General features: G+C 42.4%; 2 protein-coding genes across 4 annotated transcripts in view; one reads left to right on the forward strand and one right to left on the reverse strand.

Moving 5' to 3' along the window:
* Positions 1-6,786, reverse strand: part of iqch (IQ motif containing H) — a 148,116-nt gene extending 141,330 nt beyond the window's left edge. For both annotated transcript variants that reach the window (XM_078530083.1, XM_078530082.1), the window contains exons 1-2: positions 6,677-6,786; positions 3,435-3,557 (exon numbers count right to left, since the gene is read on the reverse strand). In XM_078530083.1, coding sequence (XP_078386209.1) covers positions 3,435-3,557; positions 6,677-6,730 — 177 coding nt within the window. In that variant the 5' untranslated portion in view covers positions 6,731-6,786. The remainder of the gene's footprint in view (positions 1-3,434; positions 3,558-6,676) is intronic.
* Positions 6,787-7,038: 252 nt separating this feature from the next.
* The window catches only part of aagab (alpha and gamma adaptin binding protein), a 41,846-nt gene continuing 22,815 nt past the window's right edge, over positions 7,039-26,069 (forward strand). Inside the window, exon 1 of one of the 2 annotated variants that reach the window (XM_078530087.1) lies at positions 7,039-7,338. In XM_078530087.1, coding sequence (XP_078386213.1) covers positions 7,272-7,338 — 67 coding nt within the window. In that variant the 5' untranslated portion in view covers positions 7,039-7,271. The remainder of the gene's footprint in view (positions 7,339-26,069) is intronic. The other variant, XM_078530088.1, reaches the window with a different exon arrangement.

The raw sequence follows: 26,069 nt of genomic DNA on the forward strand, positions 1-26,069 counted from the left end.
TGAAGCATCCAGCTGTTTGAAATGGGGTTTTAGATGTGTGAGGGTAGAGCTTTTTGACACATTTTCAAGATGTACGCTTGATTCTCTTTGTCTTCAGTTCCTCCCACAGTGCTCTGACAAGGACATTACTGTTGCTGCCTGAATCTACAATAGTGATCACTTCAACACAACCAACAATCACTGAGGGCTGAATTTTCTGAGGAGTGGCAATCACAGTTGAATTGTCACTGTGATCCTTTTTTTAAAACTAAGATGGAGCTACGCATCTCTGGGCTGGACTTCCAAACTCGGCCTCTTCAGACCCTACCTGTTTTCGGAGTCCTTGGAAGTGCAGGATGGTCGGTGGAAGCCAAGCCATGCCCCATTTTTATGGCACTAGTTGTTGTATTTTGGCAAGTCTTCATTCAGTAACACACTGAAAAACTTTGGGACATTTAAATAGCTTTTCATTGTGTTAGTGAATGAGTGTCAGAGCTAAGTGGGTGGGATGGCTAAGTGGTAGGGTGAGTAGGGTGGCAGGCTGAATAAGGTGATGAGGTCAGGTCAAGTCAGGACGGAGGGCAGTTGGAGGTTCTGGGGCGAGTTGGAGTGTAAAGGGGAAGTTGGAGGGTTGGGGGGGTGGAGTAGGAGGGACAGAGGGTTGGGGAGAGTTTGAAGGTCAATGGGGGTCGGAGGGTCGGGAGAGGGGATGAGCGGGGAAGGTCGGTGGGGAGCCGGGGGTGTCAGTTGTCTTATCCAGGAGTTAGACATGGATCTTTTCTGTCTAATATTTAGAGTCATGGAGTCATAGAGGTCTACAGCACAGAAAAAGGCCCTTCGGCACATTGAGAGTTACCCATTTCCTGGGTAACTATGCAGGCAAGAAGGTTGGAACCCTCCAAAGTCTCCAACTCTAACTCAGAGTTAGACACCTTTTCGGATGGTCCCAGGGAGCAGGGGAATTGCCCATCAGGAGTTGAAACTTCCCAGGCAATTCCTGCAGAGTTCTTTCATTGGTACTTCCAAGGGGTCCTGTAGTGCATCATCTGGGGTACATCAGGTCTCCAATCATCCGGAGACTGGAAGATCTGTGCCATGAACTTTTTCTTGGTTGCTCCCATTGACAGAAAACATGTATCCATGATTGCTATCCGTGCCTTCACTCTCTGAATCTTCTTCAACTTGTCTCACAGTTGTGCTACTTTCATCTCTCTTGCCTTTACATTGTTTGCCAGGCTTCCCTCTCTGTTCAGCTTTGTTTCTGCACTCCTTGGCGAAATGATCATTGCCCCCACATTTTCTGCATATCCTTCCCTCGGCAGGTAAGCAGGCATCTTTTCCATAGTGCCCCAAGTTGCCACATCTGTAACACTCTCTCACGGACTTTTGCTGATTACATTTACACATACTTGGATTCTGTTGTGCCGTTTGGTTAACCTCAGAGGTGGGATCAAGTTTCATGCCGTGAAATTGTTCATCCACTGCTCCCAATGCAGCTGCTATTTTCAAAGTGTCATCCAACGTTAAGTCACCTCCTCTTTCCAGCAGCTTATGTCTCAATTTGTCTGACTTGCAATGTTGGACCACCTGCCTGATCCATTATCTGATTATTCAGATCCGTCACAACATAATTATATCCATCCGACAACGCCTACCTCAAATGGGTCACAAACCGAGCTACTGTTTCCCTCTCTTTCTGTCTCATCTGACAGAAAACATGCCTTTGGAATGTGCCATTTGGCATCACCACATAATGGTCCTTCAAAGCTTTCACTGCACATTCATAATCTGTCTTTTCTCCTGTGTCAGGCAACATCTTGAAAATCTGCCTCACCGAAGGACTCACATTGAACAACAATAAAGGCCTGTCGCTCTGCTTTCTGCGCTAGTGTCACCCCATCCAAAACAGACCATGACTGTCAGCATACACTTCAAACTCCTACGCTTTCCATCTCATGCTGACAGTCCCCGTTGGTCCAAATGGCTCATTCCCTGGCATGTAGACATTTCAGTTCCAGCAAATGCCATGACATAATCCTAAATATTTCCATCTTTAACCTCATCAGCAATGTCACATCTCAGGCTGAAAGAATAACATTCGAAGTCACATATGCAGGTGTCACATTATTTAATCTGCCATGTTGGCTTAATTGTGACCACATGCTATCTGGCCTAGGTTGACCTTCATCAGTACGCAATATGCGATACAGTAGAATCCAAGCATCCAAACGCGTTTGGCTATCATTATGACAGGGGAGGGCGGCCACAGCTTGGTCCTGTCCTCAGCTGTAGCAGATGTCACTGGATACCAATCAGGTGTTTTTTTTAAACGCTAACACAGGAGTGTTGCAGGGTCACTGTATCATCGTACCTCCTCCTGACAACTAACCTGTGGTCTTCTGGCAAAAAGAGCCGCTTCACAATCTTTTCAAACACATTTACAATGTCACTACTCATGGCAAGCAGAGCAAACCTTGATTTGAATGGTTCATGTCCACAGTGTACAGCGTACTATAAAATAATTTTAATACACATTTCATTTTTCTTGAAAATTCATAAAAGGGATAGGACTATTTAAATTAATTCAATTGTTGCAATAGTAACAAATCAAAAATTTAAAAAAATAATCATCCTTAGGCAGTCAAAGAAATAAATATTACTTTTGGTGACACCTGTGGGGGAAAAAACTTTCCGCCTGGTTACACGTGTAATTTTGGCTACAAGGTCAAAGTGACAATTTCAGCTCCATAGAAACAGTTTTCAGCTCTGCGTTGTGCATTGAGCACACAGTAAAAATGTCATTTCTTTCCTGTAGATAACTAACATTTCTATGAACCCATGAATACATTGCACCTGATCTGTTTTGCTCTTGTCCGTTAATGATATACGAAGGCTGTTTAATTCCTTGTCAAACCAGCAGGGGGAGGTAGTAAGTCCTTCTGCTTGTCACTGTAGGTTGTGTGCAGATAAAACTTCTGGCTTCTCCCAGCTCTTGTTTAGATGCAGTGTGCCTTTTTATAACCTAATGAAAACCTATAATGCAGATAAAAGTACCATTCTCCACCTGGAAGCAAAACTCATGCCTCTTATTCAAAATAAAATCACATTTGCAAACAGAAAGAACGTCTCAAGGTATTTATTCTCCTTTCCCAGAGATGATCCTGGCCACTAATCGTTTTACAAAGAATACAGAGTTTATAAAATTACATTATAGTACAACACAGAAGGATGCCATTTGGCCCAAGAGTCCACTTGCCAACCATTAAGTACTCTCTTCTTATGCAGTATAAATTGTTGTTCCCTTTACCATTGGTATTCTTGCGAATCTGTCCTGATGAGTGCAAGATAAAAAGCTTCGATAGCATGATTTTTTTAAAGCAAGATTAATTAATACTTATTAATTCTTATTTAATTATTAATAAGCAGAAGCACCTTGCATTTACAATTCCACTGACCTTTAGGCCCATTTCAGTCCTGTGTATGGCTGTTTCAAGTGTCTGAAAGTCCACTGTTGCTGCTTCTCCATGTATTGTAATGTGGGAGATTTTCTCCTTCAGCTCTTGAAGATCCTCTTGAACCTAAAAAACAAACAGTTTAAAGGTTTAGTGCTCAAATGTGGCATCACAGATACTATCAAGAAACACAGGTCTTTCAATGTAGCTGTATAACAGTATCCAAACTATACCCATGCTCCCTTGAAATCATGAGGTATCCCATTAAGTGCTTTGGTATCTCTAACATAGTTAGCGGTATGTTATACTAATGTGCTTTTGAGGTTGTAAATCTGCACTTTTGATGCTGGTCATATCAGTGCCAAAGGCGTAGTTTAATGTGGCCAATTTGCTGCCAATCTCCCAAATAGCTGGAGATTTCCTCTGAGCACTATGTAAAGTGAAATTAAAAATGTGTTTATAAAAACCCATTAATGATTTTACTACAAATTATGCACAGAGGAAATCATTCCAACAAGACTACCTGGATAGTTATTTTAAATAGCCAGTCTACATCTACATTTAAAATATAAAAAAAGACAGTAATTCCTTACTGTTTTCTTTTGATTTGACAGCAATGGCTTTCTCCAAGAGAAGGATCAGGGGATTTGGAAGCAGCTGCCAATCCAGAGAGTAACGTCATTTAACGACTAGCCTCAAACTGTGCCAACTTACAGCAATTACTGAGTAGAAGAGCATTGTTTCAACATCTTGTCCAAAAGGCAGCACCTGCGGCTTTGCAGCACTCCCTCAGTACTGGACTAGTGTTGGCCTAGATTTTTGTGCTTAAGTCATGGAATGGTGCTTGAATCCACAACCTTCTGACACAAAAGCAAGCGTGCTACCAACTGTGCTACAGTTGACACCTATGTGCATTTTCCATGTCAAATTTTTCCAAATGAATTTCTACATAGACATTCATGATGATAAAAACAAAAAACTACTGCGGATGCTGGAAATCCAAAACAAAAACAGAATTACCTGGAAAAACTCAGCAGATCTGGCAGCATCGGCGGAGAAGAAAAGAGTTGACGTTTCGAGTCCTCATGACCCTTCAACAGAACTGAGTAAAATTAGGAAAGGGGTGAAATATAAGCTGGTTTAAGGTGTTGGGGGTGGGGGGGGGAGGTGTAGAAGTTGGGGGGCGGGGGTGGTTGTAGGGACAAGCAAGCAGTGATAGGAGCAGATAATCAAAAGACGTCACAGACAAAGGAACAAAGACGTGTTAAAGGTGGTGATATTATCTAAACGAATGTGCTAATTAAGAATGGATGGCAGGACACTCAAGGTACAGCTCTAGTGGGGGTGGGGTGCCACCCCACCCCCACTAGAGCTGTACCTTGAGTGTCCTGCCATCCATTCTTAATTAGCACATTCGTTTAGATAATATCACCACCTTTAACACGTCTTTGTTCCTTTGTCTGTGACGTCTTTTGGTTATCTGCTCCTATCACTGCTTGCTTGTCCCTACAACCACCCCCGCCCCCCAACTTCTACACCCCCCCCACCCCCAACACCTTAAACCAGCTTATATTTCACCCCTCTCCTAATTTTACTCAGTTCTGTTGAAGGGTCATGAGGACTCGAAACGTCAACTCTTTTCTTCTCCGCCGATGCTGCCAGATCTGCTGAGTTTTTCCACATTTATGATGATATCTGCCTACATAAACTTGCCACCGTAACTATATTCTCCAGCCGTTGGGGGCACTGCAAGGCATCAGTTTACTATGCCCTAGCTCTTCAGCTTACACTGCAAAGAAACAACTACAGCACATAGAATCACGGAATGATATAGCACAGAAGGAGGCCATTCAGCCCATCCTGCCTTTGCTGCTCTTTAAAAGAACTATCAAATAGCCCCACTGCGCTCCACTTTCCCTGTAACACTGCAAAATTTTTCCTTTAAGTATTTATCTCATTTCCTTTTGAAAGTTATTATTGAAACTGCTTCTGCCAGAGTTACTGCAGAAATAGCTGATTAAAATTACAAATATGACATTCACCAAGTAAAAATCCAAACATAAAATAATATACAGCAGTATATTAATATATTAGCAGTTCTTAAACTTTATCAGGCTACATCCCGCCAATCAACTCCACTTCCCTGAAACATGCACTACAGTAAATTTGCCAAAGTATTATATAAAAATAAGGAAAGATTAAATGGTTTTAAAATAGGGGCTGAATTATGCTTGTGCCCCCTCCTCCAATAATCCCCATTGTCTAACTACCTTTCTCCTGAGGACTGCAGTTAGTCTTCACTTCTTCCAAAGGGTAACTAATTTATAAATAATACCATATATCAAAGTATATAAAAACAAAAAGACCATATATGAATTTAAATTGGCAGGTACTACTCTCTAACCTCACCGCCCCCTTCACCTGGACACAATTGTCATCACTCCCTATGCATAATGCCATTGGCATGTGACCAGTTATTAAATAATAATACATAATATAATGCACCTTTAATTATAAAACAGTCTATCCTGGAATATCCACAGAAAGAGGCCATTCATCCCATCATGCCTGTGCCCTTTAGTAACTATCCAATCAGTTCCAATCCCCCTGCTCTTTCCCATAGCCCTGCATTGTTTCCCTTTCAAATATTTATCCACTTCCCTTTTGAAATCTATAATCAAATAAGATTAGATGTGGTTCAGTGGGTAGCACCCTTGCCCCTGAGTTAGGAGGTTATATCCTGGAGCAGGACTTGAACACAAAAATCAAGGCTGACACTAGAGTGCCGAGCAAGGGAATGCCGCATTGCTGGTGGTGTGGTGTTTCAGTTGAAATGTCAAATGTTTGATCTCAGGTCAATGTAAAAGATCCTTTGGCACTATTTTGCAGAACAGTAGAACCCCCGCCCCCAGTGTCCTGTCTGATATTTATCCCTCAACCAATGCCACTAAACAGATGATCTGGTCATTCTAACATTGCTGTTTGTAGGAAGCTTGCTGTGCTCAAATTGGCTACCGCGTTTCCTACATTACAACAGTGGCTGCACTTCAGAAGTACCACACATTGGCCTTAAAGCACTTTGGGACAGCCTGTGGATGTGAAAGGCGCTATATGAATGGCTAGTCTTTTAATCCAATTCCCTTTTTGAAAGTTGCTATTAAATCCGCTTCCAGGCAATGCAGCATTACGCTCATTAAGACATTTTAAGACCCTGGTTCATTATGAATTTTTAATCCTTTAAGTACCTTGACCAATATGTGTCCCACATCAGTGTTATTGCTTGCTATGTGTTCTGCCATGTTGTGAGCACGGTTTCTTCAACCTCTCGCCATCTCTCCATTGCTTGTTGTCATCCTGCTGCGTTCCTATAGCAACGGAACACAGCCCTTACCACAAGGGAATAGGGGTTAGACTCTATAAACCCTAACAGTGAACAAGAAGATACTTCATTCTGATCGCCAGTATTTTTCATGGTACTTACATTATTATGATGTTTTTATGTGCAAATATAAGTCATGTGTCATTCCTTTAATTGCTGTTGTGCACACTGGCATGTGATTAAAGCTAGCATCTACCTCTTCTGGCACAATGGTACATTCCTCACCGCTGCAGGCTCCAGCAGGATAAAAAGAGAAGAAAAAAAACCAGTTCGAGAATAAACAAAATCCTGGCTCAGGGACTCGTAAAATGGGGCGTTTAATCTGTCTGATTTAGGTGTGAACGTTAACAGGGTTCGGTTGCTAAGGGGGAAAAGGATGAGGCCTAGTGGGAAGTGAGGCGCCTTTGACCCCGGCCGTTGCAAGGGTGAGAGGTCAGAGGTGAGTGAAGGGCCGAGTCGAGATGGAGATTCCCAGCGTTTTGCTTGTCAGCTGCTGCCCGAGTTTCGTGGAGGAGACGCTGGTGAAAGGTGAGTAAAAGCCCCGGGGGTAACAGGGCCGTCCGGCCTCATTTCTCCCCAAGGCTGGGGGCGGCCTGAGGCTGGCGAGAGGCCTGGGTGTTGCCACCGTCTGGGGGAGGGAAAGGCCTCATATCCCGAGTAAGGGGTGCTCCGCTTTGCAGAGAATTACATCGACTCCGCGGCACAGGGTCAGCGTTGGTAGTACTCCCGCCTGTGAGCTAGAAGGTCGTGAGTTAAAGCCCCACTCCAGACACTTGAGCACAACCCAGGCTGACGCTCCCAGTGCAGTACTGAGGGAGCGCCGCACTGTCGGAGGGTCAGTGCTGAGGGAGCGCCGCACTGTCGGAGGGTCAGTGCTGAGGGAGCGCCGCACTGTCGGAGGGTCAGTGCTGAGGGAGCGCCGCACTGTCGGAGGGTCAGTGCTGAGGGAGCGCCGCACTGTCGGAGGGTCAGTGCTGAGGGAGCGCCGCACTGTCGGAGGGTCAGTGCTGAGGGAGCGCCGCACTGTCGGAGGGTCAGTGCTGAGGGAGCGCCGCACTGTCGGAGGGTCAGTGCTGAGGGAGCGCCGCACTGTCGGAGGGTCAGTGCTGAGGGAGCGCCGCACTGTCGGAGGGTCAGTGCTGAGGGAGCGCCGCACTGTCGGAGGTGCTTTTCGACTGAAATTCTGTAAGGTGGAGGCGAATGATCCCATGGGACTCTTTCTGAGATCAGTAGGGGAGTTAGCTCCAGTGTCCTGGGAGCCAGCTTAACTAGCACATGGATGAACAGGACTTGGTGCGAGTTCAGATATGAGCAACAGAATTTAGGATAATCCCAAGTTTATTAAGGGTATAATGTGGGAGGCCAGCCAGGAGTACGTTGAAATAATCAAGTCTAGAGATAACGAGGTTTTCAGCAGCAGATGAGCTAAGGCAGGTGCAAAGTTGAGCAATGTTACAGAGATAGAAATAGGTGCCCTTAGTGGTGGCATGGATATGCGGTTGGCAGCTCATCTTGGGCCCAAATATGGCACCAACTTTGCAAGCGGTCTGGTTTAGCCTCATGGTTGCCAGGGTGAGGGATGGAGTGATTGACTAGGGAACAGTTTGTGGTAGGGACGGAAGACAATAGCTTTGGTCTTCCCTATATTTAGTTGGAGGAAGTTTCTTATCCAGTGCTGGGTGTCAGACAAGCAGTCTGACAATTTGGAGACAGTGGAGGTGGTGAAAGAGATGGTACTGAGGTAGAGCCGGGTGTCATCAGCATACTGTGCTGTACCAACCTTGGCAGAGAAACTGGATGTTCAAATTGGTAATACCTTTCATTTCTGAGCACTAATACCTCATATCCTAAGGGAAAGAATTGATCAAAATAAGAATGTTCCACCTGAAGAATGTCACATTAAGTTTTAGGCTTTTAATTCTCAATTATTGATTTTAGAAAAAAATCTGCAGTTGCACATGTTGGTGCAAATCTCGCTTTGTGTAATGATTTCCCAAGTTTGTTTATGCAATTCAAGATCAGTCGTGAAAGACCTTTGACGTATAATCCCAAAAAAGTCATTTTATCCATTAGCTTTGGCTTTGTGGTCGAACTCTTGTCCCTGACTTGGCAGGTCCTGGGTTTAAGCCCCATTTTGGAGACTTAAGCGCATAATCCAAGTTGGCATTTTAGTGCAGTACAGAAGGATTGTCGACCTTTGAATGAGAAGTTAAACTGGGGCCCCTTCAGACCTCTTGACGCATAAGACCCTACAACACTCTTTCCTTCTCCAGGGAATATCTGCATTTAGGCACAGGAGGAGACTATATAGCCCCTCAAGCCAGTTCCACTGCCATTCAATGGGATCATGGCTGATCTGTGACCTAACTCCACATGCTTGCCTTTGCACCATTATCATAAGATCATAAGAAATAAGAGTGGGAGTAGGCTAGGAGTAGGCTATTCGGCCAATCGAGCCTGCTCTGCCAATCAATAAGATCATGGCTGATCTGATTGTGGGCTTAAATGCAATTTCTTGCCTGTCCCCCATAACCCTTGATCCTTTGTCAATCAAAAATCTGCCTAACTCAGCCTTGAATAAATTCAATGACCCAGCCTCCACTGCTTTCTGTGGAAGAGAATTTCAAAGACGAACAACCCTTTGAGAGTAGAAATTCCACTTCATCTCTGTCTTAAATGGATGACACCCTTTATGCCCCCTAGTTCTAGATTCCCCCATGAAAGGAAACATCCTCTCAGCATCTAATCTGTCGAGCCCCCTCAGAATCTTATGTTTGAATAATATCATCTCTTTTTCTTTTCAACTCCAATGTGTCAAGGCCCAACTTGCTCAACCTTTCCTCATTAGACAAAGCTTCATCCCAGGAATAAGCCCAGTGAACCTTCCCTGAACTGCTTCCAATGCAAGTGTGGCCTTTCTAAAGTAAGGAGACCAAAACTGTACAAAGTACTCTAGGGATGTCTTGCTGCAACTGTACAGGATGCTGCTGAGACCACACCTACTTTTATACTCCATCACATAAAAAATATAAATTAATATAAATATAAATCAATAAAGGCCAACATTCCATTTGCCTTTCTAATGTTACTTGCAGTACCTACATGCCAAATTCTTGTGATTCATGCACAAGGACACCCAGATCCCCTGTCCTGCAGCATTCTGCAGTCTCAATTTAAATAATATTCTGTTTTTCTATTCTTCCTACCAAAGTGAACACCCTCACAGTTTCCCACATTATACTCCATCTGCCAAATTTTGCTCATTCACTTAACCTATGTATATCCCTTCATGCCATTGGTTAAAAATAATCTATCAATATCAGTTTTATAATTAACAGTTGACTGAACAATAATTGCCATATTTGGAAGAGAGTTCCAAACATTTACCATACTTGGTGTGTAGAAGTGTTTCCCAATTTCACTCCTGAAAAGTCTACAAATTGGCCAGACCATCTGCCCTGGCCCTAGACTCCCCAACCAGCAGAAATAGTTTCTCTCTGTCTACCCTATCTGTTTCCCTTAATATCTTGAACACTTTGACCAAATCACCTTTAACCTTCCAAATTCCAAGAATACAACCCTAGTTTGTGCAATCTTACCTTGTAACTTAAGGCTGGAAGCCCAGATATTGTTCTAGTAAATATACGCTGCACTCCCTCTGAGGCCAATATATCCATCCTAAGCATGGTACACTATAAATGTATATCTTTGTACCTACTCTAGAATTATAGTGTAAGTGTTGCCTCAGTATGTCCTATTATACTGACATCAGCTGTATTGAAACTAGTATAGCCATTTAAGATTTATTGCTGACCCTGTAACTTTTCCTTATTAAAATCAATAGTTTATAGTAAATCAGTTAATCCCATTACAAAACCTGCACAGGGTAAAATCAGTCAACTTTAATTCCCAATAGTGTGGTTTAAACATGAAGGCTGTTTTCTGGAGTTCTCAGCTAATGTCTTCTGCTGATCTCTGTTGTCAAACAAAGGTCAGCATTGGCAAAATTAATGGCAAGATGGCATTGGTTTAGTGCTGACATTGGTCTTGATGAATACTGGTATTAATTGGAGGCAGGGTCACATTTCTTTTTCATCCGAATGCTTGAGATCCTGGTTTTTCTCTTCAGGTGCTCCATAATCTTGCTTTGTCTTATCTGAGTGATTGTCACCTGCTGTACATCCCTGTCTCTGAGCCATAATTTATTGTCTGGCTATGAGACATTGTTAAGTGATAGTCAGCACTCTTACCATTAGCCTTGTGGAAGCAAGAGACTACAGTTGGAAATGTAGATGATCATAGCATCCATTTCCCTGCCCCCACCTGTAAACTTGTGAGGAAATGACTGGCTACCACTTAACAATTGGAAGCTCGTCATAAGGCAAGTCACTGGTGCAGGCCTCTTCGATGGAGGGAAGAAAAGCACCCAACAGATTTGGTTGCCACTATTGGGTTTGTACTTTATCTTGTAAAAAGCTTGTCAAAATTTAGTAAACTGACTTGCATCCACAAGAAAAAAATTGCACTTCTGAAATGATTCCCCTTGAGCAGGTTAACAGCATCTCAACACAATGCAATGTCTTGCAATATTGCATTTTATGTTATGTTTAAACGTAGACAAAACCCTGCATTTGAAATCCTTGGCAGCAAGTTATTGTGTTTGGTATTAATGAAGTTGATAACAATAACTCATCTTTTGGCAGAGTGTGTTGAACATTAGCCTCCATACCAATGAAAACTGACCTAATGGAAAAATGCAGCAGTTTGTTATGGAAATCTAAAAATTTTCCAGTATGTAGTTTTATTCAGTCATGGAAATGCTTGTGTTGCAAGGTTAAACATTTAATTCCACTAATTACAGTAAAACAAGCCAGTGTTGCTGGTAGAATGCGATGAGTGATAAATGGCAATTATGAAGCAAAACTGGGTTTGACCAAAGATGAAATGCATGAGTACTCTTGTAAATTAGGCCCATCCAAGTGAAACATGATTTGCGTTATTTTGTTTTTATTTTAAATGTGTTGCAGGGCTTGGCTTGATTTGCAAATGCATGTCAGGCCAGAGCGTCAGTCTTGTGTAAATGTTGGGCTGTTTTTGTTTCACGTAATTTGGTGTAGCTTGAGTTGACTGTAAGTATAGGCACTGATTGTCAGTTGGCTGTTGCAGAGTATTGTTAGTTAAGTTTATTTAGTATATTAGTACCAGTGTTACAGTACGTTATGCTGGTATGCTGAAGAAAGAAAATCAAACATGGCTTTATACACCTTACAGTTCTGTGCCAAAATGTTTCTTGATTTGCTCTAATTCATACAAGTTTGCATATACTTAAAGCTATTGAACTTTCCCAAGCACTTTGTATGTACATATAAGCCATTTGCACACAACAAAACCCAACAGACAGATTTAAAATCAATGACTAGTTACAGGGTAATCTGTTTTTGTTAATAAGAAATATTGTTAGCCAAGGCACCAGATGAGCTCCCTAGTCTTTTTTAAACATCTTCCTTGACCACCACAAAGTAGTGACAAGGTTTAACTTCTCATCCAAAGGACAATACTTCTTCAGCACTGGAGCATCGGTCTATATAATGTATCCATATCGTGGAATGGGACTTGGACCACAATCTTCTGTCTCAGAGGTCAGACATGAAGGTCAAATTGCCCCTAACTTCTCCAGTGGTGAATCTTAGAGTCCAGTATCTTACAGCTCAATGCTGCCGTCCAATATCTTTTGGAAGAACAAAATGTAAAACTATGCTCCTATTATCACAGAGTGTGAAAATACTGTTGACTCTGTGCTGAAACACTAACAACAGTGCTGCAACAGAAACTCTCCTTTGAGAGGTTAGCATGTATTCCTGGAATGGAACAATTGAACTGCTGTGGAGGTTGCACCTTGGGCTAAACTGCTGTATAATGATCAGTGATTTGGTGAAGAAATAATTTGAACATGGGAGAAAGATTTTGCAACATAGATTTGCATACTGGAAAGTGTGGTTGTCAGCATTTGCGTGTTTACACCAAGTGAATACCCTGTAAACATTCACCACTTGCATTGCAACTTTCACTGTAAACAGCATTTTGGAAAAACAAGCTGAGTTCACATTTGGCCTTCAAGACATTCACCATAATAAAAACAGAAAATGCTGGAAAAACTCAGCAGGTTTGACAGCATCTGTGGAGAGAGAAAAACAGAGTTAGAGTTTCGAGTCCGTATGACTCTTCAGAGCTGTGAAGAAAAATCGTATGGACTCTAAACGTTAACTCTATTTCTCTCTCCACAGATGCTGAGTTTTTCCAACATTTTCTGTTTTTATTTCAGATTTCCAGCATCTGCAGTATTTTGCTTTTATCTTAAGACATTCATATTACAGAATCTCACAATGCAAAAGAGGCCCTTCGGCCCATCGAGTCTGCACCGACATGTGAGAAACACCTGACCTACCTACCTAATCCCATTTACCAGGACTTGGCTCATAGCCTTGAATGTTATGACATGCCAAGTGCTCATCCAGGTACTTTTTAAAGGATGTGAGGCAGCCCACCTCTACCACCCTCCCAGGCAGTGCATTCCAGACCGTCACCACCCTCTGGGTAAAAAATGTTTTTCCTCACATCCCCCCAAAACCTCCTGCCCCTCACCTTGAACTTGTGTCCCCTTGTGACTGACCCTTCAACTAAGGGGAACAGCTGCTCCCTATCCACCCTGTCCATGCCCCTCATAATCTTGTACACCCCGATCAGATCGCCTCTCAGCCTTCTCTGCTCCAACGAAAACAACCCAAGTCTATCCAACCTCTCTTCATAACTTAAATATTTCATCCCAGGCAACATCCTGGTGAATCTCCTCTGCATCCCCTCCAGTGCAATCACATCCTTCCTATAACTGCCTGATGATTTGTATTTTTTCTGTATGGTAAGATTTTAATGTGAAAGAGATGATCAAATCCAGGACACATAGTTTAGATCAGTGCTGATAGAAAATACTTCTCGTGGATGCAGACTGAATTTGAAAATACTTCTCGTGGATGCAGACTGAATTTTGGACTGGAAGAAGGGATTAATTAACTTAATGTATTAAATGATGCACCTAGCACATCTACATCTCTCATTCCTGAATTCTTGCTTTGTTTTGCTTTTGTAACAATATTCTAACACGCACTTGTAATCCCTAATCTAAAGGGAGCCCTTACCAACAATTAAGCTCTGAGTAATTCTAGCCTCAGTTTACTTAATGGCAGTTAAGACATTGTGTCCTTAAATGAGCATAATTCACTTTGGCAGAATAGGCTACGTGGAATAAAATTCCTGATTTTTGTATCCTACTAGTTACTTTGAGCATTACTATAGGGGGAATTATCGTTTTCATTTTAAATTTGTTGTCAACGGCTGAACAGAGTTGGGAAGAATGTGGAAAGGAGGGTTGGTTATGAAATTTTTGCTGGAGGATTGATTTCAGCTTCTTGATGTTACTGCTTTGAAACATACTCCTACTATCCTTCATGTAAATCATAAGCTACACATCAATGGTTTCTGATTGCAATTCTAGTATAGATTCTAGTATATGATACAGTGGAATCCCATTAAGAACTCCAGTTTCTAAATAATAGGTGTTTGCTTAGTTAGCTGACTCTGACCCTGCATTACTGTACATCCCAAAACGCAACCTGTTGCAAAATCTTTCACCCACTTTCAAATTATTTCTTCACTAAATCATTGTGAGTGTGGTATGGCACTTTAATCCAAGATGAAGACTTCACAGCAGCTCAATTGTTCCATTCTAGTAATACAGTTAAGTGATCTTGGCCATTTTTTTTGAAGCCGAAAGGACGTAGCCAGTTTAAAAAAAAATAAATTAGTTTTTGTATTCCAGTTGAGGAAACAGAATGGTGAGATTAGAACAATTTCCAACCTAATGTCAGCAGGTACTCCCAAGTCATGTATGACACAGGCAAGTGTTGGAGTAAAACTCATCTATACATGTCCCAACAATACGCTTTAACCTCATTCTGCCTTGCATTTTTCCGCATTCTCTACCAGCCATCCCAGTGATCTATCTAGTGCCTAAAGGGGCAGTTTTGTTCAGGTCCTGGATGAGAAGGAACATCTCTCTCGAACAGAGGCCTGAACAATCCCCATCCACCACTACTCTCCTCTGCCTGGCTGTTCTCACACTGAACAATTTCTCCTTAAACTCCTCTCACTTCCTCCAAATAAAAGGTGTGGCTATGGGTACCCGCATGGGCCCCAGTTATGCCTGTCTCTTTATGGGGTATGTGGAACATTCCTTGTTCCAGTCCTATTCCGGCCCCCTCCCACAACTCTTTCTCTGGTACATCGGTGATTGCTTCAGTGCTGCTTCATGCTCTTGTCTGGACCTGGAAAAATTTATGAATTTTGCTTCCAATTTCCACCCCTCCATCATTTTCACATGGTCCAGCTCTGACACTTCCCTTCCCTTCCTTGACCTCTCTGTCTGAATTTCTGGTGATAGATTGTCCACCAATATCCATTACAAGCCTACCGACTCCCACAGCTACCTCGACTACAGCTCCTCGCACCCCGCTTCCTGTAAGGACTCCATCCCATTCTCTCAGTTCCTTCGCCTCCATCGCACCTGTTCTGATGATGCCACTTTCAAAAACAGTTCCTCTGACATGCCTTCCTTCTTCCTTAACCGAGGTGGTTGACAGGGCCCTCAACCGTGTCCGGCCCATCTCCCGCGCATCCGCCCTCACACCTTCCTCTCCCTCCCAGAAACATGATAGGGTCCCCCTTGTCCTCACTTATCACCCCACCAGCCTCCGCATTCAAAGGATCATCCTCCGCCATTTCCGCCAACTCCAGCATGATGCCACCACCAAACACATCTTCCCTTCACCCCCCGGCGGCATTCCGTAAGGATCGTTCCCTCCGGGACACCCTGGTCCACTCCTCCATCACCCCCTACACCTCAACCCCCTCCCACGGCACCTTCCCATGCAACCGCAGAAGGTGCAACACCTGCCCCTTTACTTCCGCTCTCCTCACCGTCCAAGGGCCCAAACACACCTTTCAAGAGAAGCAGCATTTCACTTGCACTTCCCTCAATTTAGTCTACTGCATTCGCTGCTCCCAATGCGGTTTCCTCTACACTGGAGAGACCAAACGCAGACTGGGTGACCATTTTGCAGAACATCTTCAGTCTGTCCGCAAGCATGAGCCAAACCTCCTTGTCGCTTGCCATTTCAACACTCCACCCTGCTCTCATGCCCACATGTCCGTCCTTGGCCTGCTGGATTGTTCCAGTGAAGCTCAACGCAAACTGGAGGAACAGCACCTCATCTTCCGACTAGGCACTTTACAGCCTTCCGGACTGAATATTGAGTTCAACAATTTTAGATCATGAACTCTCTCCTCCATCCCCACCCCCTTTCCGATCCCCCCCCTTTTTTTCCCCAATAATTTATATAGATTTTTTTTTTCCCACCTATTTCCATTATTTTTAAGTATTTCCATCCATTGTTTTATCTCTGCCTTTTAGCCTATTTCGATTCCTTCACCCCCACCCCACCCCCACTAGGGCTATCTGTACCTTGCTTGTCCTGCTTTCTACCCTTAATTAGCACATTCCTTAGATAATATCATCACCTTCAACACCTCTTTGTCCTTTTGTCTATGACATCTTTTGGTTATCTCCACCTATCACTGGCCCTCTATCCAGCTCTACCTGTCCCACCCCCCACCCCCTTAAACCAGCTTATATTTCACCTCTCTTCTATTTTTACTTAGTTCTGTTGAAGAGTCATACGAACTCAAAATGTTAACTGTGTTCTTCTCCGCAGATGCTGCCAGACCTGCTGAGTTTTTCCAGGTATTTTTATTTTTGTATTGCATTGACCTACTGTGTCACTCTGCCCCTCACAACCACTGGGTTTGTCTAACTGTATGTATATATCAAAAGCAACTTCAGAAACTATTGACCAATGTTGAAGATTTTGTGGGGTAGTGTGAAATGTGAACTTTTAGTCAATTGTTTAAATTGAGGAATGAATCATTTGAGCTTTTCAATGCCAAAAATGAACATATATTTTGAGTTTTCTTTTGTGTGCTGGGGGGTGGGGGAGTCAGGGAAGGAGTGGTGAGAGAAAATGTACAGCAGCCTCATTGTGTTCTTGCTGTTATCTGGTTAGTTGCCTCAGCCACAGTTCAAACCCATATCACCTGCAAACCTTACTGGTACGTAACACTTTTGATACTGCCTGTATTGTTCTGCTTAAGTTCCACCAGGTGGCTATGGAGACTGATAGATCGTAATTCTATTTTAAGTACAGCATCTCGCTGTACTTCAAGGTAAGAGTTGGGTAGTTTAACAGATGGAGGCAAAATGAGATTAACCCCACCTATATAATTGCATTGAAGGCATTTCGCAGAGTACTTTGTTTTGTAACTTTGTTTTGAAAATTTCTGGTTGAAATCTTTATTGATTCTATTTGTGTTTTATCAAATTATAAAATCAGTGAGAACAAAAGCAGATTGTTAACTTTATTAAATTTCATGACAGAAGCATTATATAGTGTAGCTGAAATAAATGTGAGGAGCAAATTTGTAGTAAGTAGCTTTATTCCAGTATCAAGGAGAGTTGTGTTGGCAGAGATGCTGTCTTTTGGATGATATTTTAAACAGTTACTTATTTAGGTGGATGTGAAAAATCCCATGGTAGAGTTCTTCCTTCAACCAACCCCATCACAATTAGATAAAAGACCTGGATTGGAGCGGGAGGGACATAGGACAGTGAGATCTGGAGAGGGGTGGGGCACAGGACAGCAAACTAGGAACCAGTCAATGCCCGCGTTTGGAAAGAAAAATTGAGGTGAGACATCATAGGAAAGCAGGCTGGTGAGTATTTTCAATTTCTCTTATCTAAACTAGGGAATTTCAATAGGGGTAAGTAGAACATTAATTGTAATAATGAGAATATAAGCGCAGGTAGGACTAGAGACATTAATTAAAATTTACTTAATTAGTCAATTAAATTAAAATAAAGAGGGCAGGTGATGTGTTGCAACTGCAGTATGTGGGAGCTCATGGATGCCAGTATGATCTAAGGCAAACATGTTTACAGTAAGTCAAAAGCGAAATACTGTGGATGTTGGAAATCTGAAATAAAAACAGAAAATGCTGGAAAACCTCAGCAGGTCTGACAACATCTGTGGTGAGAGAAAAAGAGTTAATGTCTTGAGTCCACTCCACTCTTCTTCAGAGCTCTGTTTTTCCAGCATTCTCCGTTTTTATTTTATGTCTACAGTAAGTGATTGCAGCTCGAGGAGCCTTGGCTCAGATGTAATGAGCTGGAGGCCGAGCTGTGGACACTGTGATGCATCAAGGAAGGGGAAAGTTACCTGGACACTTTGTACCAGGAAGCAGTCACACCCTTTAGGTTAGGGCCATCTGATTTGGTCTGTTGTCAGGACAGGAGGGTGTGACAGCGAGTGAGGCATTTACAAGGGACCAAGAAGGTAGCAGTGGAGGAGCTTCAATCCTTGCAATTGTCCAACAGGTTTGAGGTTCTTGCAGTTTGTATGGATGAAAATGGGGGCTGCAGGGTGGAAGAGTGAACTGACCATGGCACCATAGTACAGGAAGCCATTCAAGCAGGGGAATAAATAGGAATGTAGTGGTAGTAGGGGAAATTATAATTAGTGGGACAGGCGCATTTCTCTGTAGCTGAGAACGAGAGTCCAGAAGGCTGTGTTGCCTGTCTAGTCCCTAGTTTGGGACATCTGCCCTGCTCTGGAGAGGAATTTGCAGTGGGAGGGGGAGGATCCAGCTGTCGTGGTGCCCATAAGTACCAACGGAATATTCAGCGGTATGTAACTCGTCGAAGGGATAGGCAGGAAGGAAAGGGCGGTGGGGTAGCTTTGTTAGTACAAGATGAAATAAGTACAATAGCAAGAAAGGATCTTGGATTGGAAGATGTAGAATCCATATGGGAGGTAAGAAATAACAAGGAGAAGAAGACACTGGTGGGAGTAGTCTATAGGCTCCCTGACTGTAGCTATACTGTAGGACAGGGAATAAATCAGGAGATAATGAGGGCATGTAAAAAAGGCAGTACATTAATCACGGGTGACTTTAATCTTCATGTAGATTGGGAAAATCAAATTGGCAGAGGTAGACATGAGCAAGAATTCATAGTGTATTTGGGACAATTTCCTAGAACAATATATTGTGAATCCAACCAGGGATCAGGCTATTTTGGATCTGGTAATGTGTAATGAGGCAGGTTTAATAAATGATCTCAGAATAAAGGATCCCCTAGGAAACAGTGACCATAATATGGTAGAATTTAGCATTCAGTTTGAGAGCGAGAAACTTGGGTCGGAAACAACTGTGCTATACTTAAATAGGGGTAATTACAATGGAATGAGGGCAGAGTTGGCTGGAGTGGACTGGGAAAGCAAGTTTAGCAGAAAAGACGGTTGATGAACAAAGGCAGACGTTTAAGAAAATAGTTCATGACTCTCAACAAAGATATATCCCATTGAGGAAGAAGGATTCAAGGAAGGGAATAAACCAACCATGGTTAACCAAGGAAGTTAAGGACAGTATCAAATTGAAAGAAAAAATATACAATGTGGTAAAGATTAGTGGTAAGCCAGAGGATTGGGGAAGTTTTAAAAAACCAACAGAAGATGAGCAAAAAAATAATGAAAAGAGAGAAAAAAACTTTGAGGGTAAACTAGCAAGTAATATAAAAACGGACAGTAAAAGCTTCTTTAAATATATAAAAAGGAAGAAAGAGGCCAAAGTGAACATAGGCCTCTTAGAGAATGAGGCTGGGGAAATAGTAATGGGGAACCAGGAAATGGCAGAGGAGTTGAATAAATACTTTGCTTCATTCTTCATGGTAGAAGATGCTAATAGCATTCCAAAAATAGTAAATAATCAAGGGGCAAAAGAGGGGAGGAAATAAATACAATAACTATCACTAGAGAAAAAGTACCAGGGAAACTAATGGGGCTAAAGGCCGATGAGTCCCTTGGACCTGATGGGTTGCATCCTAGGATATTAAAGGAAGTAGCTACAAGAGGTAGTGGATGCACTGGTAGTAATTTTCCAAGAATTTGTTGATTCTGGAAAAGTCCCAGAGGATTGGAGAATGGCCAATGTAACACCCTTATTCAAAAAGGGAGTGAGACAAAAAAACAGGCAACTATAGCCCAGTTAGCTTAATATCTGTCATTGGAAAATGTTGGCGTCTATTATAAAGGATGTAATAGCAGAGCATTTAGAAATACATAACCTAATCAAGCAGAGTCAGCATGGCTTCATGAAGGCGAAATCATGCCTAACAAATTTATTAGAATTCTTTGAGGAGGTAACAAGCAGGATAGATAAAGGGGAACCCGTAGATGTAATATATTTGGATTTCCAAAAGGTGTTCGATAAAGCACTGCACAGAAGGCTACTTGATAAGATAAGAGCCCATGGTGTTGGGGGTAGTATATTAGCATGGATAGAGGATTGGCTAACTAATAAAAGACAGAGAATTGGGATAGCGGGGGCATTTTTGGGATAGCAACCTGTAACTAGTGGAGTGCCACAAGAATCAATGCTGGGCCTCAATTATTTACAATATATATTAATGACTTAGGTGAGGGAAGTGAATGTACTATCGCCAAGTTTGCAGATGACACAAAAATAGGTGGGAAGGCAAGTGGTGAGGATGACACGAGCCTACAGAGGGATATAGACAGGTTAAGTGAGTGGGCAAAATCTTGGCACATGGAATATAATGTGGGGAAATGTGAGGTTATGCATTTTGGCAGGAAGAATAGAGGAGCCTGAATATTATTCAATTGGAGAAAGACTGCAGAAGGCTGCAGCACAGAGGGATTTGGGAGTCCTTGTGCATGAATCCCTAAAAGCTAACAAAAGTTCAACAGGTAGTAGGTAAGGCAAATGGAATGTTGGCCTTTATTTCAAAGTGCATGGAGTATAAAAATAGGGGTCTTACTAAAGCTGTACAAGGCACTCGTTAGACCACATCTAGAAATACTGTGAACAATTTTGGTCCCCTTTTCTAAGGAAAGATATACTGGTATTGGAGGCATTCCAGAGAAGGTTCGCTAGGTTGATCCCGGGTATGGAGGGATTTTCCTATGAGGAGAGGTTGAGTAGATTGGGCATGTACTCATTGGAGTTTATAAGAATGAGAGGTGACCTTATTGAAGCATACAAGATTCTTCGGGGGCTTGACAGGGTAGATGCTGAGAGGTTGCTTCCCCTTGTGGGAGAGTTGAGGACCAGAGGGCATAATCTCAAAGCAAGGGGGTGCCCATTTAAGACAGCGATGAGGAGAAATTTCTTCTCTTAGAGGGTAATCTGTGGAATTCTTTACCACAGAGGGCTGTAGAAGCTAGGTCGGTTAATTATATTCAAGGCTGAGATAGACAGATTTTTAATCAGTAAGGGAATCAAGGGTTATGGGGACAAGGTAGGAAAGTGGAGTTGAGGATTATCGGATCAGCCATGATCTCATTGAATGGCGGAGCAAACTCGCTGAGCCGAATGGCCTGCTTCTGCTCCTACATCTTATGGACATGGGTAGGACTAGGAAAGAGATTCTTCTTGGGGAATATGAGCAGATAGGGCTAAATTAAGCAGAACCTCAAAAAAAAAATCTCTGGATCCACAAGCAAATTGGCATAAGGTAAATAAGATTAGAGCATTGAATACATGGCTCAAAGATTGGTGTGGGAGAAATGGGTTTTGATTAATGGGGCACTGGCGTCAGTACTGGAGAAAGTGAGAGCTGTACCACTGGGATGATCTTCACCTGAACTGTGCTGGGGCCAATGTTCTGTGGAGAGTTGTATAACTACGGTAGTAGAGAGGGCTTTAAACTAAATAGTGGGAGCGAGGGATCAAATGAGGCAGGATGTGATATATTAAAGGGAGTGGCCAAGGCAAGAAAGCAAGCTAGCAATGAGGGTAATGATAAGTGGAGCGAGGCATGAAGGGATAAAGCATCCAAACTTAACTATGAGCTAGCATCTAAGACCAGAGGTGGTTGCAGAAAGAATGTTTTCCCTTGAGGGAGAGACTAGAACTAGGTTTAAAAAGGGGCTTCCCATTTAAGACGGAGATGAGGAAAATTTTTTTCTGAGAGTCGTCAGTCTGTGGAATTCTCTTCCCCAGAGAGCAGTGGAGACAGGGTCATTGAATATTATAAAGACCGAGTTAGATTGACTCTCTTGTCAATCAAGAATCTAAGGGTATGTGGGTAGACAGGAAAGTAGAGTTGAGGCCACAGTCAGATCAGCCTTGATCTTAACAAATGACAGTGCAAGCTCGAAAGGTGGAATGGCCTATTCCTGCTCCTACTTCAGATGTTTGTACGTAGATCAACTGGACACTTTTCTCATTGTTGACTCACTTTATTAACACAATTAGCGCATCACTAACCTTAAATTAGATAAACGTGCCTTTTAACACATCTGTGGTAAAGAACCTGAAGTGGTGATGATCCTTCTCCATGTAAAGTGCCTGATGAGGTAGCCTTGTGAAATTGTGGGTGTAAGTCCAGATTCACCCACCCACAGTGTGTGAACACTTCAGTTCACCCCTGTCTTAATGCCCTTACATATGGCTACTATTTGCAAATATTAGAAATACATTGTCACAGCACAGAAGGAGGCCATTCAGCCCATCTTGCCTGCACTGGCTCTCTATGAGCAATTTACCTAGCTCAAGTCTCCCACCTTCTCCCTGTAGCCCTGCACATTCTTCCTTTTCAGATAACAATCCAATTCCCTCTTGAATGTCTCAATTGCACCTGGATCTACCATACTCTTAGGCAGTGCATTCCAAATCCTTGCCACTTGCTGTGTGAAAACATTTCTCCTCATGTTGCCATTCCTTCCTTTGCCAATTACCTTCAATCTATGTCCTCTGCTTCTCGAGCCTTCCACCAGTGGAAACAGTTTCTCCCTATCTACTCTGTCCAGACCCCTCATGAATTTGAATACCTCTATCAAATCTCTTCTCATCCTTCTCCAAGGCAAACAGCCTCAGCTTCTTCAGTCTATCTATGTAACTGAAGTTCCTCATCCCTGGGACCTTTCTCATAAATCTTTTCTGGACCCTTTACAACATCTTCATTTCTTTCCTAAAGTATGGTGCCCACAACTGGATGTAAAGCTCCAGTTGAGGCTGAATCAGTCTTCTATATAAGTTTAACGTAACTTCCTTGCTTTTATACTCCTTGCTCCTATTAATAATGCCTAGGGCACTGTATGCTTTATTAACAGCCTCTCAACCTGTATGCTGCCTTCAATGATTTATGCACATATATCCTCAGGTCCCTATGCTGCTGCACCCCCTTCAGAATTGTATTGTTTATTTTATATTTCCATGTTCTTCCCACCAAAGTGAATCACTTCACATTTCTCTGCATTAAATTTAATCTGCCAACCGTTGCAGTCCATCTGGTGCATTTACACCCACAGTGTTGTCAAGAAGGGAGTTCCTGGACTTTGATCCAACTACAGTGAAGGAACAGAGATATAGTTCCAAGTCAGGATGGTGTGTGGCTTGGAGGATGGTAGTGTTCCCATGAGTCTGCTGCTCTTGTCCTTCTAGGTGATAGAGATCATGGGTTTGGAAGGAGCTTTCGAAAGAACATTGGTGAGTTGCTGCAGTGTATCTTGTATAAGGTACACACTGCTGCCACTGTGCGTTGATGGTGGAGGAAGTGAATGTTTAAGGTAGTGGATGAGGTGCCGATCAAGCAGACTGCTTTTCCCTGGATGATGTTGAGCTTCTTGAGTTTTGTTGAAGATGCACTCCTCCGGGCATGTGGGGAGTATTTCTTCACACTCCTGACTTGTGCCTTGTAGATGGTGGATAGGCTTTGGGGAGTTAGGAGGTGAGCTACTCAACTCAGAATTTCCAGCTCCTGACTTGCTCTTGTAGCCACTGTATTTGTATGGCTTGGCCAGTTCAATTTCTGGTCAATGATAGCCTCGAAGATGTTGATAGTGGTTAATTCAGCGATGGTAATGCCATTGAATGTCAAGGGCAGATAGTTGGATTCCCTCTTGATGGAGGTGGTTATGCCTGGCACTTGTGTAGCGTGAATGTTACCCGCCAGTTTTCAGTCCAAGTCTGAATGTTGTTCAGGTTACATGGACTGCTTCAGTATATAGGGAGTTGCGAATGGTACTTAACATTGTGCAATCATCAGCAAATGTCTTCACTTCTGAACTTATGATGGAGGGAAGGTCATTGATGAAGCAGCTGAAGATGGTTGGGACTAGGACTTGTGCTAAGTATAACTCTAATCAATGGACAGTTTTCCCCCTATTTCTGAGGACTATCCTGTGAGGATGCCTGAAATAGTGTTTGGATGTTGATTGAGCTTAAGTAGGCTGCTACCAGGCTGTTTTGTAATAGGTGAGATACCTGAAGACAGTAGACACCCATGGAATATTAGCTATCTTTATGCAACCCCTGGCACACCAAAGGCAATGCCTTAGTACATGGAGAGGGAAGAAAACTACTGGAAAAAAATTATCCTAATTTTTGTTTTACTACTAGGGATTCAAAGTGTAGGAGGAACTTGAGAATTTTAGTACCATTTGCAGTGGGATTGTGAAAAAGCATTTATATTTTGTCCTTCCAAGCTTGAAGAGTATTTTGAACTGTTCATGTTGGGGTGCGATATTAGTAATGATGGACGTAAGTTAGGATGAATGAGGAGTATCATATAAGAAACATGTCACAAAACATTTGAAATATGTTGACTTTGATTTTTTTTCAGTAGGTTGAAACTACTGCTTAAGTAATCTGGTGAAAATACTGCTAATTTATTGTAATTATTTGTAAAGTGTTCTACTTTTTTAAAACGTGCCTAATATGTGCGTATACTTCAGCTTCATAGAATTGCCCTCAATCACATGTAGGCATCTTGCACAATGAAGAGGAGCAATCAGCAGTATAATTGCAGAACTCCAGGAAGAGTTTTTGATTCAACTTGTGGCAACTGTTTCCTTTCTTCAAGTTTGGGACCTCAATTGTATGCAACCATTTTCTAGTACTGCTTGTGCAATCATTTTCTTGCCTCATTAACAAACCACAAGGAATTTTTAATTTTCAGTTTGCTTTTAGTTAGTAAAAATGAGTGTGTGTGTCTGTGTGTGTATTATGTGTTAGACATATTACTTTGCAGTTTACTCTAAGGAATCCAGATGGCTATCCTAAAGTAACAAATTTTCAAACTTTTCTACACAGAAGACCTTTGCAAATATTGATATGATCTTAATTTCCAAAAGTCAATTTCACCTACCCAAAGAAAGAAAATCTGTGACCTGAACCACTCAAGTTTTACTCTTGTGCTTAGTGACCTCTTTGGCTGAGAGCCTCATAATGCCCTCCAACTTCTTTCAATAGTTCCTTTAAGGCAAACCAGGGTTTATTTTGTGTTAAGTCAAATTTGGTTGCTGCAGATCTTTTTTTTTGGTGGTTGAAGGTAAAGAAAAGAGGCTGTCACTGCCATGTCAGGACTCTCTCCCTTTTGCTATTCTCCACGACATTGTTTGTCTTTTACACCATCTGCCACCATCTGCCTGGTTTGAATTTTGCTGCTGGAAATGGCCTTCTCCTGACTGTACAAGTGTGTACATACGTAGACTCTTGTATTTACATGTTGCTAATAATTAAATTAAAACAACCTCAAGCAAAATTAAAAACCATTCTGCTACACATTTCACTCTTGACTTTCCCAGTAGAGATTCCCCAGATATAGCACACTTTGATCCTGCTGTGTCCAAGCATGAGAATTGATGTAACTTCTTACTTTTAAATTCTTACTGCTTAGTTTTGGTAATTGTTTTCTTCTATTTTGGTGGAGCTTCATGGGTGTGTATAAAATTGAAATCAGTATTCCCATTAATTTGTTTGTGTATCAAGCTGCAGACATTAACATACCAAAGAGTTCTCATTTAACCAATGAAGCAACAGTGCAAAGGACAGCCCCTTCTAAACTTGCAGCAACACAGGACTTCAAACAGGACTAACCAGCATGTAAGGCATATAAGTACAAATAGAACTTAGTTCCCTGGGCTTTGTGGCTGCATTACCCACGCTCAAAATGCCCACAGGCCATAGCTTGGACACCCCAGTTGCACAGTAAATGCAATGACACAAACACTCTGCCTTTGAGAGATATCTTTGACCACTCAGTACATAATGTAAACAGCTGCAAATGCTTAGGT

This window comes from Cetorhinus maximus, chromosome 26 (genome assembly GCF_964194155.1).
Source record: "Cetorhinus maximus chromosome 26, sCetMax3.hap1.1, whole genome shotgun sequence".
Taxonomy (NCBI): Eukaryota; Metazoa; Chordata; class Chondrichthyes; order Lamniformes; family Cetorhinidae; genus Cetorhinus; species Cetorhinus maximus.